The 15,019-nt window shown below is 43.4% G+C and overlaps 1 protein-coding gene across 2 annotated transcripts in view; it reads right to left on the minus strand.

Moving 5' to 3' along the window:
* Positions 1 to 15,019, minus strand: part of shroom3 (shroom family member 3) — a 75,241-nt gene that overhangs the window by 19,711 nt on the left and 40,511 nt on the right. For both annotated transcript variants that reach the window (XM_008303464.1, XM_008303465.1), the window contains 13 exons: positions 11,887 to 12,012; positions 7,237 to 7,464; positions 6,314 to 6,639; positions 5,984 to 6,236; positions 4,970 to 5,019; positions 4,226 to 4,694; positions 3,700 to 3,987; positions 3,031 to 3,475; positions 2,428 to 2,561; positions 2,184 to 2,333; positions 1,366 to 1,847; positions 412 to 639; positions 21 to 231 (listed from right to left, as the gene is read on the minus strand). In XM_008303464.1, coding sequence (XP_008301686.1) covers positions 21 to 231; positions 412 to 639; positions 1,366 to 1,847; positions 2,184 to 2,333; positions 2,428 to 2,561; positions 3,031 to 3,475; positions 3,700 to 3,987; positions 4,226 to 4,694; positions 4,970 to 5,019; positions 5,984 to 6,236; positions 6,314 to 6,639; positions 7,237 to 7,464; positions 11,887 to 12,012 — 3,390 coding nt within the window. The remainder of the gene's footprint in view (positions 1 to 20; positions 232 to 411; positions 640 to 1,365; positions 1,848 to 2,183; positions 2,334 to 2,427; positions 2,562 to 3,030; positions 3,476 to 3,699; positions 3,988 to 4,225; positions 4,695 to 4,969; positions 5,020 to 5,983; positions 6,237 to 6,313; positions 6,640 to 7,236; positions 7,465 to 11,886; positions 12,013 to 15,019) is intronic.

Raw genomic sequence — 15,019 nt, forward strand, 5'->3', positions numbered from 1 at the left:
TGGTGTCTGATTTGGGTTACCTAGGCGGTGGTTGCACTGGAAGCCTCGGTGTGGTCACCCTGCCTGGGTAGAAAAGGTTGGACTGGAAGCTCCGAAGGTCACTTCCAGGAGGGAGGGTTGAGGAGACACGCCTCTCCGCAGAGGAGAAGCTTCGATCTAGGCCAGAGTCTTGGAGGGAGAGCATGCTGGAGGTGGAGGAGAGGCTGAGGGTGTCCGAGTAACTGGACGAGACTGAAAACAAGTAGGGAGAGATAAAGAAAGAGAGAAACAAAAGTAAGGAACGCTGCACTAATCTACCAAATCCTCTCACTTAAATATTTATTTTACCTGCCATTTATGCTTCATCCTTTCTTGAAACCACAACCCTCACTCAACCCTCCGTCATCGACACATCCCTGCACCTGAACCCACCTGTATGGTTGCTGTTATCAGGCTGTATATAAGCACTGCGAGGCCTCGATCCACTCCTCGGCCCTCCCTCGTCTCTCTTTACACCTCGCTTCCTCTCCATGTACTCGGCGAGGGCGTCTTGCTGAACTTGCCGTAGGTCGGGCCTTGACGTGGGGTTCTGAGGAGCTCCGCCACCAACACGACCTGCCACAAGTTCAAACATCTTCCGTCGGTCTGCCACGCTGGTTTCTGGTGAACCGGGAGATAAGGAATATATATGGTGGTTAAACGGGCCTGTTTTCTGATCTGCCGTACTTGATAACTACTGACTGCAATACTGGCATTTCATTCAACTCATTGTCTTCCAGGCAAAGGCCTCAACTGTCAAAAGACCTTATGTGATGCAAAACTTCTGTTTAAGTTTAAAAAAGATCATTGTTGTGTAAGGGCTGGGTATTCTTTGCAATGTTTCCAACACTGTTGCCAGAACAGCACCCCAGATTCTTTAGCAATACCAGAACAATTCTCTCTCCAAAGCCTGAAGACAAAGCAGGAGAGCTTTTTATAAATAAAATACTTTTAAAAATTGATTTAAATCTGCAGATGTGATTATAAATCTTACAGAAAACTGATGCTAGTTTTTGGTTAGGCCTCCATAGCTGATGCTAAAGAGGTATTTTGCTGCGCACTTAAGGGTATCTCGGTTCTACGCTCAGACTGATATTCCCAAAACTAGTGAGCATAGTGCAAAAGCTAAAGCTAGCTTGCTGGTGATGCCAGCTCTGCCATGGGCCACATCAGCCTTTCAAAATAATTTCCGGATCCAAATAAACTGTTATGACTCTTAGCCAGCAAATTTACAACATTTTGTCTTTAATAACTCTCATTTGCAATAAAGACTTGACGAAGTGGAGACCTAAGACAGGTATTAGAATAGTTTGGTCAGGGCAGCAGAAAGGTGTAGAGTTTTTTTACCTCCTCCACGACGGAAAAGGGCAGCAGTCTCAGGATCCGAAACTCCAACCTCGTTCATATTTTCTGGTTCTGAGTATGAGCGCTTCTTCTGGTCTGCCGTCAGACGCTTGCGGCCACAGATCCGCATCAGTCCTGGGGGTCCAACTGGTGGGACACTGGGGAGGGCTGGTGGGCTCGAGCCTCGAACATCGGGACTGACCACATGCCTCTCCTTTGGGGTGTGAGGGGAAGTGACCGGAGGTATGGATATGGACTGTGGTGTGATGACGATGCCCTGTGGTTTAGGCATTGTTTTGGGGGCTTTTTTCTCCAGGGAGTGGTACTTGGTAGGGACAGGTGGAGGCTGTTGGCTGCTGGTGGAGGGGACAGTAGGAGGAGCTGCAGGAGGTGGGGGGCTGACCGAGGAGCTGAGGTCTCGTCGTCTGAAGGAGGTGGATCGTAGGACATGAGTCTGGGCGTCTTTCAAGGAGTCCCTGTAAGATCTGATTAGAAACAAGTTTCCAACATCAGGATCAAACAAAACTGGCCTGGTAGAGCGTAATGTTGTCCAACCCTGACCTGTTGACGGACTCTGACCTAAAAAAGGACTCTGACCTACTGAGGGATCTTACATCCTGAAAGATTGTGAACTACTGGAGAACTCAGACCTTCTAAAGGACCCTAACTTGCTGAGGGACTCTGACTTGCCGAAGGACCCTTATGTATTGAAGGACTCTGACCTGCTGGAGAAGTTTGAACTGCTAAAGGATGCTGACCAGACCCTCAACTGTTGAAGAATCCTGTCCCGTTGGAGAAATCTGACCTGCTGAAGGACTGACCTGTTGGAGGATGTGTCCTGCATGGGGACAAAGATCTCTTGGACTTCCTGTCTCCAGGGAAAGTCTTTGCTGCTCTCTCCTTCCCTAGATCCATCCAGTTGGAAGGTGCTTCTGCTCCTCTGAAGGGCCGAATTAGGATCGGCTGGAGTTCTGAAAACCACATAGTAATGTAAGTGCCTTTATCCAAGAAAAAAAGTTGTCACCGATATGTTTATATCTACAGTTGTATTAACAGTTCTTCTACCTGTATTTCATGTGTTCGCTGCTGCCGCCTCTGTAGCTCATGGTCCGGTGGGCTTTGGTTCCCTTGGTGCTTCTCTCCAGCATGTTTCGGAGGTCTTCTGCTCCACAGGGGCTGCTGCGGCCTTTATCAGTCATCTGATTAAAGATCAGAAAACATCAAGCAGGTAAGCAGTAAAACAGCTAACAAGGAGCAAGTTATAGGAGGTTGGTTACGTTTGGAATGAAGACAACTTGACAGGTCAGAAAGCTACTGTCATGGTCAGGTTCCGGTTACTTTAATTTCCTATTTTATTTAGTAAATCCCCTTTCGTAGTGTGTTGCTTCCTCCCTTCCTCCTACCTGTTTGCATACCTCATGCTCACAAGTTTTTGTACAGTTTTGGATTTTGTTTCTGTGGATTAGTTTCCTTAGGTATGGACTTTTTGTCTCTGTTAAGTAGGTTTATTTGCTTAAAATGTATTTTTTCCACAAACCTGCCTGCCGTCTGTGTTTGCATTTACGTCCGTCTTACTGATTTTACTGCTACACGTTTACAACATTGCTACTTTGCAAATCATCAAAATAAAACAAGGTGATCACAAATTTATATTTCAGTTTGACTTACCCGCAGATGCGTGGCTTTGTTGTGTGGGTTGTTGCTGGTGCTGTGGCTGCGCTGCTTTCCAGCACGTTCCCGGCGCTCAAAACGACTGACCTTCTCCAAAACGGAGAGGCTGCGAGCGGGCCCTTGGGTACCATCGCTAAAGCTACTGTTGCCGTGGCTACTGGCGGAGACAACACTGTCGGGGCTGGCGCATCGCTGGACCTCGGCGAGCGCAATCTCCAGACGGGTCAGCGGGTGTTCTCGATCTTTGTCCTGCTCTCGGTGATCCCACTGTTGGTACTGCAGAGCTGCTGAGTCACTAAAGTGACGGGGTGAAGTGTGCGAGGCGGCGGTGGGCGGAGCCTGAGGCTGAGGGTGAACAGGTAAGTGGCCAGGGTGCACCTGTCCCTGGGCGAGCCTGGGAGATGTCACTGGCTCTGAATGAACACTGCTCTGGTCCATCGATCTAAAGGGAGGGAGGAGAAAACAAGGGGCAAGAGGACAGAGATCAGGAGGGATCAACTGACTTCTCTTGATAAACAGAGTATATCCAACCACTGGGTGAACTGACCAACTGTCATGGAAGTTGCTTTGATAAGAAATATGAAATCAGACTGTTGAACAACTTTGACAGATGAAGGACCCTGACTCGACACTAACCCATGACACCTATCCCTGATCCTTTCCTACCTGCTTCGGTCTCCCCGGGAATGGCCAGGGAAGTAGGGGTCGCTCCTGTCTTGTGAGGAGAGGGGCCTGAGGTCAGGGGTCGACTGCATCAGAATATGAAAATCTTGGTTCTGGTCCCGGTACACTTGGCTGTGGGGTCCTTTGCTTGTATGAAAATGGGATTCGCTCTGATTGTATGCTCCTTGGTGGTTTTGAGGACTTTGAGCCACAGTCTGGACATCTGATCCTCCTCCAGTAGTTTTTATTTGTTGTCTATAGGGTCCAAAGTTAGACTCGTCGTGTTGATGCCTAATGAAAGCACAAGACTGAGTTAGCATAACAGTGTAGGACTACTGACTTAGCATCTGCGTGCCAACATTAAAATTGTGCATTTAGTCATATTTTTGCAAGAAACAGTTGTTATAGAAATGTGTTGAAAAGTATTTGTGGACAATCTGACACTCAAACAGTGCAATAGCCTGGTTTAAGGTGTTTTAATTAGCTTAAATGCCAGTTGGTTAATACATCAGTGAAAAAAAATCCTCACCTGTCTGCCTCGTGTGCCTGAGTCCTGAGCTGTGCAGAGGCAGATGTTGAATAAGAGGAGTGGGGATGCGATGAAGAAGTGCTATTTTGGTATCCATTTTCAGCAGCTGACGTCCTTCCATCCCTCCGGCCCTCCGCTGCTCCTTCATCCCTCCCCGCGACACCCTGCAGCCCTTGTTGTTGCTGCTGCTGCCGGCTGCTTTCCTTGGCCAGGGCCGGGTAGACTCCGGAGGGGCCGGGGCTGGAGCTGGGCATCTGTGCGTAGTGTGGCTCAGGCTGGGGAACGGGGTAAACGCCCGTGGGAAGAATGAGGCGGTTGGACTGGGGAGGGGAGCCTGCCAAGGAGGCTCCAGTAGGGGAGGGCGGTTGGGGAAAGCCTCCGCCCTGCCGGGGCTTTGTGGTGGGGCTGCTCTCCGGACTCTTCTCTATCACTGTGTGGAGCTGACCCTCAGCGCCGTACGAGCCTTTAGCTGGAACCACAGAAATGACGTCAGTTTTCTCTTCTATGCAGTAAAAAAAAGCCATCAGGAAGACAACCTTTTGGTGAGAAACATAATTAGCCATTGTGCTTGTCTCTTTACAAACTAAATATGCACAATCAGTTTTACATTTTTTCTCTGTTTCTATATTTTGAGAACCTTCTGAACTTATTTCAACACATTCAACTGGTAGAGCAGAAGTAGATGGTGTAGTTGGAGTCCCTTCTGTTTTCCAGTACGACCATGGAGATGGAATTAAGCTTTACCTGAGGCAACGGGGCCGCTGGAGTGATGCCAGGAACCTTTTTGCAGAGATCTGAGTAAAACACAGTAGATTAGACAAAATTAAATCAGCTTAAGTGACTTTTATTTAACAAAAGTGCATCACATTTTCCAACAACAGTTGGAATGTAGACTGGATGTTTCACTGCAGCATGGTGACCAACCACTTTTTGTAAAAAACAAACAAACAAAAAATTGCATTGCAGAGCTTTGCATCCTATTGTATTGTGTTGTATTGAAGTGGACGGTAATGTAGGGAGCATATTATATTGCACCGAACTGAATTAATCACACACTGTGTCTTTGATATTGCATCATGTCCTAATATATTGTTTATTATAGGATATACTCTATTGTATCATATCATACTGTATCGAATTGCATTGTTTCAAATTACATCACATTGTATCCAAGTGCATCATATTGTCTCATATTGTATCATATTGTATCATATTGTATCATACCACATTGTATCGTATCATATATTTTTTTACGTTGTATTGTATCAAATTATGACATTTAATTGTATCATATTGTATCATATTACATTGTATCATGCTGACTCGTATTGTATTACATCATATTGTATTGTTTTGTATTGTATCGTATCACATCGTCCTGTATATTCCATCACATACCATCTCATTGTGATTGTATTCTAGTGTTAAGCACTGGGGCTTTATTGTGTGACATTACAGCGTGTCATACCATTCCACATAATATCACAGCGTAATATGACGCTTACTGTATTTTACTTGTTATTCTGCAAAGACAAGAACAGCTAATTCTTAGCTTTTAAGAACAACACCTCACCTACACAACTTCAGGAGAAGACGGCTGCTTAATTAGAGATTAAAGGTAAGAAAAAGATATTTTAGGATTCAGGCTGGGCTGAGAGCGGACCAGGTTTTGTGTTCTTTACTGCGTTTTATCATCGTTATCATTGTTTGGTCTATTTTTGGATGACATCATTCTTTTCTTGGGTTGACCCTACTGACCGTAGTGACCTGGCGTGGTCCAGACTGGACCAGGAGTTCGGTCTCTCGTGGTTTCTGGTGGCTGCGTAGCTGTCGCTGCGCCTCGGTGGAGCGGGCGCCCCCTTCAGGCTCTCGTAGGAACTTCGGCTAGCGGCTGGGCCCCATATTGGACCCACGCTGTGCCTGTTTGCAGCTGGAGCGCCTCCACCGCTGCTGCCGCTGCTGCTGCTGCTGCCGCTGCTGCTGCCACGGTAACAGACTCCGCCCCCTGAACCTGGAACCAAGAACATAAAGGATGACGTAGACTGAAATAACCAAACCCATGAGCAACTCCTGAAGAAGAAACTTTACCCTGGAGGTCTCGGCTCAGCCCCGGCCTCGCTCCGCCTCTGGAGTCGGTGCTGCGCAGCATGGCGGCGGAGGTGGAGCTCAGCTCGTGCTCCTGAGAGAGGCCCTGCTGGGCGTCGTAAACCGTCCGGATGTAGCGCATGTCGGCCTGCTGCATCTCCCCGCTTCCTCCTCCTCCTCCCCTCTGAGGGACGGTCTCCAGCGAATAGGAGCGCTCCGGGCTGAACGAAGGGGTGGAGGCGAGGTACTCCGGGATGCTGGAGCTGGTGGAGAAGGACGAATAGGCCGAGTCCCGCTTGCTGTGCAGGTGGTCGATGCTGTTGGACGACCTGGAACACGACGAGCGGTTCAGCTTCAGAGCTTATCAATGACTGAAATGTATTTACAAGGCCACTGGACAGACCGGCGAGTTCATCTCAAATCATCACGGACCTTCTGCTAGACCATCTCTGATTTAATTGAAAAGAAAGTCAGAAAGCATAAAGACTGAAAAATTAAAAACTGAAAACCAAAAACAAAACATAACATACTACACAAGAAACTACAATTTAAAAATCAAAAATCAACCCACGACCAACAGGCAGCAGCTCACACCGAAAACTGAAACTGGATGAACAACAAACAACAAAATATGAAAAATAAAAAAAGAAAAAAACCTCAAATATTCCGCAACATCTCACCAACTCACAAACTCAAAAACTGAAAGAGTAAACCAAAAAATCAAAGAGTATCAGATTAAGCGGTTAAAACTGACTAACCAAGTGAGAAAGGTTGAAACACAAAAACAAAAAAACTAAAAAATTCTGGAGTTTCAAGATCATTTAAATAAATATCCATATTTTATGCTTTTAAAACTTCAGACAAATCAGAGATGAAAGAATCAGAATTGGATGATTTGAGACAGAATGACCGGTTGTTCTACGGACCTGGCGGAGGACAGCTGGTGGCAGGACGAGTAGGTGTGGTGGGACCCGCCGTGGCCGTGGTGACCCAGTGGATGCTGGTGCTGAGCTCCGGAGTGCAGCTGGGAGGACTGGGGAGGGTCCAGGCTCTCCATGCTGCCCCTGGAGCTGTACTGGTCCGGGCTCTTCCTCAGGTAGCCGCTGCCGCCGCCGCCGGAGTCGAAGCCGCCGGACAGGTCGGTGGTCGAGGCACTGAGAGGAGGAGAGAAGAAACAGGGAGTTAGAAAGTAGCAGAACCACCAAAAAGAAAAGTGTTTTCTCCCAAACTGTGTCGTATTTTTATTTGTTTTGCAGTGTAATTAATCACCAAAGTGAAAGAAAGTACACTTGCATGCATTATATTTCCTCCTTCACTTGATAAAAATAGAGTATAGGACACAGAAAGAGAAGATCTTAAGACGCTTGTTTTGTTCCTTCATGCGAGTCACAGCTGGAACGTCATTACAGTCGTGTGAAAGTTTTTCCACTTTTTTCCTACAAAGTGCATAAAGCATTAATACATACCGATCTGACATGACAATAACGACTTAAAAATGTTTTATTCACAGTGTTTATTAAGCTGATGATTAAAACTGCTTTTCTGCAGAAATACCAGCTGAAACATCGGACAAATGAATCTGAATTATAACATCAATGTCATCTGGACTATTACTTTACTCTATAGTTTGTGTAATATCAGTTGCAGCATCGTGTGTAATATTGATTTTTTATGTATAAAATGGCAGTTTCACGTCCAATATTTTACATTTTTTAGGTGCAACATTTTAATTTCATCTATAATATGTTTTTAATCATGTGAAATATGCAAAAATATTTATAAAAAGTAAAAAAAAAAACAAAAAAAAACACTAGACTGTAGATTCGCATATCTGATGTAAAATGACAATAAAACCTCCATAACTGTGAGTTCTTTGTGGATTTTTTGGCCATAAGGAGACAAATTAAATTATATTTGCAAATGTAACTTTTTATTTAATAGACAAACATTAAAATCAAGTTTAATACTTTAAATATATTTCAACATTTAAACACAAGGAGTGAAGACAACAGAAACAGAAGCACTGGTTCTGTACATTTTACACACATTTGTTCATTAAACTAAATAATTTTGTATATTTGCACGATTTCACAACAAAAATCTACAGACGCTGGTGTTCTGTTGTAGGTGGTTTAATAGTCTTTATGCATTTATTATTCTTTATTAGACATTAAAAAATTTAAAATAAGTTTTGAAAATGTCTGAAAATTACTGCATTTTTCCTGATTTTTTTTTTTTTAATTTCTGATTTTCTCTTATATTGCAGTTCTTCTTCGTGCCCCAGCTGCTGGAATATCAGTCTTTTTACTTCTTGCTTTTCCAGTCTAGTCTTATTCTAGCTTGCTAAGTTCACTTCCATGTATTATATTTAGATCTTGCTTTTCTATTGAGCAAACAATTTTCTGAGCTGAATTTATTCGACCCGGTTCTGCTGCAGTTCAGTCTTAATGTGGACCAACAGGCTCCGAGCACCAACAGATCTTTAAAAGTGACTCAGGCTCTTATTCCAACAGGAGGCGGATAAAAGTGCCGGAGCCTTGACGTAATGAGCCGAGCGTCTTTACAACGGCCGGCTGTAAAAGCTGCTGATGTGCAGCTGAACTCCGTCCCAGTGACTGACTGGAATGTAAATGTGTGTGCATGCATGTGTGTCCACGTCACAGTTTGACCCACCAAGTCCGTCGAGCGAACACAATGCAATTAACTGCTGTGGAAACCGGGACAGAGTCCGTCTGTGTTTCTGTGTCGCTAAATAACTCGTCCCGGCTTGTTTCAGAGTCGCCGTCAGCTGATCTCAGCCTTTGGTCTCGCTCCTGCTCTGCTGAAAATGTGACGTTTAGATGCTTTGCGAACGAGAAACTTTGGTCAGAAATGTGTGTTTGTGTGTGTGTGTGTGTGTGTGTGTGTGTGTGTGTGTGTGTGAGTGTGTGTGGGTGGATGGATGGTGGGAGTTGCCATGGGAGACCCAGAGGTGAGGGGGAGGGACCCCAGGAATGTCTCGCTCTCTGTGGGCAAAGACGTCAAAGCTCCTCCTGACCGGCAGCTTCACAGAAAACACAGCAGCGCTAAATATTTACCCACCAGTTTGTGGAAAAACGGCATAAATGTTAGCAGGAAACGATGCACTTCATTAAAACCCCGAGACGACACGTCCTCGCTCTCAAAGAGGAACCTTCTTGAAGGTTCTTCGCTTTCTAGGAATATCGCTGCTTACTGAAATGTCCTCACGTCTCCAGTGGGTTCCTGAATTCTTACTGTCTGTTTGAGAAACTGTCTTCGTTTGTCCCCAAAACGTTCACATCTCTTAAGAGTCTCATAAATGTCTTCTTATAAGTTCTTCACCTTCAGAAATATTAACGTCCCAACGTCTCACACTGGTTCCTCATTTTCCAAAACTGAATTTTCCAACAACTTCCTGTTTGTTTTAGAAAGTGACCGTGTTTCCTACAAAATACGTCAACGTCTTCCTAAAAGCAAATCGCTTTTTACAAGTAGTTTCAAAAATGTCCTTATTGTCCTTAAAGGTTCTTTAATTTCCAAAAAACGCTTCTCTTTTTCAAAAACCAGTCATTTGCATTCATCTTATTTACTTTTCTTCGCTTTCCACAAGTGTCTTTATGTCCTAAAATGTCTTCAAATGTCAAAGTTGTCCAAAAGTACAGATTTCAAAGCTATACTTTTGTAGACATAGTTTCTATGTATAGATTCTAGTTTGCATTTTCCCAAAAGTTTCACTTGTCCCTAAATATTCCAAAATGTTTCCTGCATTTTTAATAATGTGCTCGCATTCAAAACATTACCACCAATTTCCAAAAAGTTCTTTACTTTCCAGAAACATCACTACGTCTCTAAAGGGTTCCTCATTTCCAAAACTGTCCTCATTTTCCAACAACTTGTCTGTTTTAGAAACTGACTGTGTTTCCCCTCAAAAATACGTCCACGTCTTCTTTAAAGTTTCCCAAGTTCCAAATCATCCCTTTTTAAAAAAAATTATCTTCAGTTTTCTAAAATGTCCCTAAAGATTCCTCACGCCTTTATCTTCTAAAGGTTCTTCACTTTCCAAAAGTGTCTTTACGTCCTAAATTGTCTTCAAATATCAAAGTCGATCTGTTCTAACTAGTTTTTGTCTAAACATGTTTTAATTTTCCATAATGTCACCACATTCATGGTCTCCAAAACTCCCCTCACTGGTCAAAAACACGTTTAAACATGTCAATTCAAAAGTTCTTCACTTTGAAAAACATCCCGATTTTCTAACTTCTTCTATTTCCAAAAAGTGCCGCTAATTTCCAGGAAGTTTCTCTAAAAACATTTTTGTATGCCTTCACACCAAAAGAATGCATCTTTATAAAAGCTCTTCAAGACAAATGCCAAAAGGTTCTTCACTTTCCAACGTTGTCCTCCTTGTCTTACCAGTTTGTCGCTGGTTAAACATGTTTAAACGTGTCTATTTAAACATTATTTATACCTTCACAAAGCCTTCACAGCCAAAAAAAAATGCATCAATCTTTATAAATCCTTTAGAAAATACTGTCCAAAAGTGTAGTTTCTAAAATGTTGCTCAAAAGGTTCATAAATTTCCAAAAAGTTCAGAAAGAAAGGTCAAAAATGTCCTAACTTTTCCAAAAAGGCCTTCATTCTTCACAATGTTCTAACTTTACAAAGATGTTCTTGCAATCTTATAATCTCTTATAAACTGGTTCTAAAAAAGTTCAGTTTTCACTTGCATGACTAAGACTCTGTCTTTATTTTTTGATTATCAACTGTTGTACTTCAGTGTCTAATAATTCAACTGTTGGGACCCAATAAGTTTCTGGCAAATGTTGTGAACGAATATAAAAATGAACTTTTAGGATCAAAGTCAAAGGTCATGTTTGAGAAGCAGCTCCTCATAGCGACTCTTTACATCTTTTTTCCTCATAAAACAGGCTCCAAACATTCAAAACCGTTTATGATTTAATAAAAACCAAATGTTTGCCATGGCTCATGGAAGCAGGCTTCATTTTAAAGGGTTCACCAGCATGTGAGAAGTTCATCCGTCCTGTGTTGTTGTGTTATCACTGTTGACCAGAGTGTGTTGGTCCGAGATAACACTTTACAAGAGTGTCTGGAAACGTCAACTTTGACCCTCCGACTGATAGCGGCGAACCTACAATCCAGACTTCCAAACATCTTTTCAGACAGCTGGAAGCGTTGGAGGTCAGACGGGTTCACGCCTGACAAGCTCACAAGTTATTTCTTAAATATGGGCACCGTTTATATTTCCAGACCCACTTTGGAGGCGTAAATCTTAGTTTGGAGGAGATTGGTGTCGTTTCTTTGGGAGCTATCGCTGCACTTATGGCCAAAATCATTTCAAAACTAATGGCAAGGAGCCTCAGCCGGCTTCAGTTTTGTGTTTCTTAGGAAATGTAAGTTTGATAATTTACCAAACTACGATGGCGCACTGTGAAGCCTCCGAATGTCGACATGCTGATGTTAGCGTGTAGCTCAAACTGCTTTAGTCAACAGCTGAGAATACAAACGAGTTCTAAATCAGATTTCCAGTGATTACTGATTGTCTTTCGGACTCTGACCTGGCGTGGTAGCTGTGGTGCCAGGCGCTGCTCATCGTGTCCATCGCCGCCGGGTCCAGCTCCGGCCGACCATCGCCGAGCTTCGTCGAGTGCCACGAGTGAGGCCGGGACGACGGCTCAGTGCGTCTGTCGGGTTTAAACACATCAGAGAGCGATTTAGTGCAGCGCTGGACATCCTGGTGTAAAACTCAGGTAAGTTATCTGTACAGGAAGTGAAATGACATTTAAAATCACAATAAGTGACACTGGAGTAAAGCGAAACCAACGGATTGGTTAAAAAACAACAACAAAAAAACATTTTTATTTTGTATTTTAGAGCAAAAAAGAGCTTAATTTGCTTTTATGCATATAAGATGTCACCAGAAAAGACCGTTTCCTATCTGTAGGAGGGTTGTATTGAGGTTCAAGTTTCTGGGATTTTGGACGAACTAAATGTCTTCAAATTTGGTCAATTTTAGGGAAAAAAAGAAAAGGTTTAGAGACATTAGCTTGTTAAAATTTACACAAAATAACTGCCCATGGGCCCAAAAAGCCCAAAGTTTACTCCAGATTTTGCAGCGTTTGGTTGGTGGCCAGTGAAACTGAACTCAATGATCTTGATTGTTCTAAAATTTTCCCAGTTTGTGACTCAGGTCAACACTGTCCGACAAACTGGTCAGGGTCAGCTGCACACTTCAAGATGGCCAGATGCTAACCTATGGTAGTTATCATGTCAACATTCCCTTAAATGCTCATCTGCAAGAAAATAATAAATGCAAAACAGTGATTTCATAAAAGACGGCAACATCTTGATAACGTCACTCTTGTTCTTGTGGAGTTTCAGTGCACTTATTGTGCTTCTCATACGTAAATGCCGGAGGGTTCTTCTGCAGAAAACTGCCTCCTGTCTAACATTCACCGTCATGGTTGTTATTTCTGCACCATGTTTGTCCTCTTTCATCCTGCACAGACCGTCATTCACAGAACCATTAGACATCCTAAACCCCTTCAGGGAATCAAGCACAGAGTTTATTATGAGAGCTGGAAACAGAAAAGTGATCGTTTCAGCATTAAATATTAACCCGGCTTGTCCTCCCACACACTTCCAGCTGCACGGTCTCATTCCACGAAAATCTGACTCACCTTCTGCCTGTCTCTGCATCTCCCTTCCTGTAAAACCCCAAAACACCTTCAACGTCGGTCTCATCATCACACTGCAAATGACTGCATCAGAAAACACTGAATAATACGCTTAAAAGCAACCAAATAGAGGGAAATGTTTTGCTCAGACGTTAGTTTCAAGCAGTTTTACAGCTAATTTCAATGCTAATGGCATCAGTAACCCAGATATCCTCACAGAGAAGCCAGTAAATAAAGTCTTAGTACGTGAGGGTGAGTCTGGTGAATACTGTATAATCCAAACTTCCACATCAGGTGATTCTACTTTGATGTTAAACTACAGAAAATTAAACTGCTTCACTTTAAAAGCCTCTGGTATAACCTCTTCCTCTCCTGGAAAACTTTCAAATTAAAATATCAGCAGGAAATCTTCCATCCATCCATTATCTACACACCACTTAATCCTCACTCCTCACTGGAGTCTATCAAGGCAGGTTCACCTGGACAGGTAACCAGTCTATCACAGGGCTACACTTAGAGACAGACAACCAAGCACACTCACATTCACACCTACGGACAATTTACAATCACCAATTAACCTCAACATGTTTCTGGACTGTGGGAGGAAGCCGGAGAACCCGGAGAGAACCCACGCTGCACGGGGAGAACATGGAGACTCCACGCAGAAAGATCCCGGTGCCCCCACCGGGACGTGAACCGGCAACCTTCTTGCTGTGAGGCAACAGCGCTACCAACTGCAGCCCGCAGGAAATCTTGAGTTTCAATAATGTTTACAGTAAAAATGGTAAAAATAGAAGCAACTGTAATTATTTAGTGATTAAACCAAACTATATCTGCTACACAAAGTGTCTCAGTAAGGTGTTGGGCCACCAGAACAGCTTGAACGCTGAGTAGCATTGATTTTCTGAACTCTAACTAGACTAGAGGGTTGAACACCAGTTCTCCAAAAGGTCTTTGGTATTTTGAGGATGGTCGTGGAGAACGTTGTCCAAAATCTTCCACAGGTGTTAATTGTATTTCTTGAAACCAACAACAGTCGTCCTGGGTGGGGTTAAGAACGGCATGTGCTCAAAACAATGATATACGAGCTGTTTTTAGTGAAACATTTGCAAATACAGAGGCGGGTGCCATCAATAAAATGGATAATTTACTGTGAAAAACTAGCAAGGCGGCTTTGTTGCACAACCAAAACCTTTGGCAAAACCTGAACCTGTCGGCGTGGTACGTTGCTGCCTGGAGATTGTTGTTGTGGTTTCCCGTGGTGAAGGAGATTTAGATAACGTGTAGATAACAGAAAGAGAAGAAGAAGCTGCGTGAAGAGTACGATCAACGGCAGGCTTTTATCTACAAAGCATCAGACATGGTGGAGACAGAAACATTTCATCACTGGATAAAGGTGATGATTTAGAGCAACTTTGTGCTGATTTGCACTGATTCTTTCCTTCAATGAGATAAATGGACCCAAACCATGGCAGCGCTACGCCCCAACAACATTACAAAACCACCGCATCGCCTCAGTGTGGACAAACGAAACTCAGGTTGCTTTTGAACAGTTGCAATGGTGCTTTTCCAGCCGTAACGTTCATTGTGTATTATTATTCCTATTTACCTCTTTGGCACTTTCACAATCCCTCATTCTGCCCCTAATTCTAATCTTTCTTTATCTAATTCAGTTTGTTTTAAAACGAGGTAAATAATTGGTTTTTAAAAAATGGCAGCATTGCTTCAGGGATAAAATCATGTGTTTTTGTTTATGTTGGTAATCTTTATGACATCACATCATGACATTCTGAACGTGTTATCAAACCAGCGGTGATAACGGAGACGTTGGCGAGCGCAGCAGCTATCCTCGTGATATTTGACATATCCCGCTGCTCTGTATTTATGCTCAGAGATAAACAGGAAGTGATTTTATCGGACTAAGTAGGAGGCACAGACATGAAAGCCTGAACCAAAGGAACCTGGGTAATGACAGGACGTGGCTGGAATACCTCAACACTTTATCATCGCTGTT

Source organism: Stegastes partitus, unplaced genomic scaffold, assembly GCF_000690725.1.
Source record: "Stegastes partitus isolate 25-593 unplaced genomic scaffold, Stegastes_partitus-1.0.2 Scaffold2012, whole genome shotgun sequence".
In the NCBI taxonomy this organism is placed as follows: Eukaryota; Metazoa; Chordata; class Actinopteri; family Pomacentridae; genus Stegastes; species Stegastes partitus.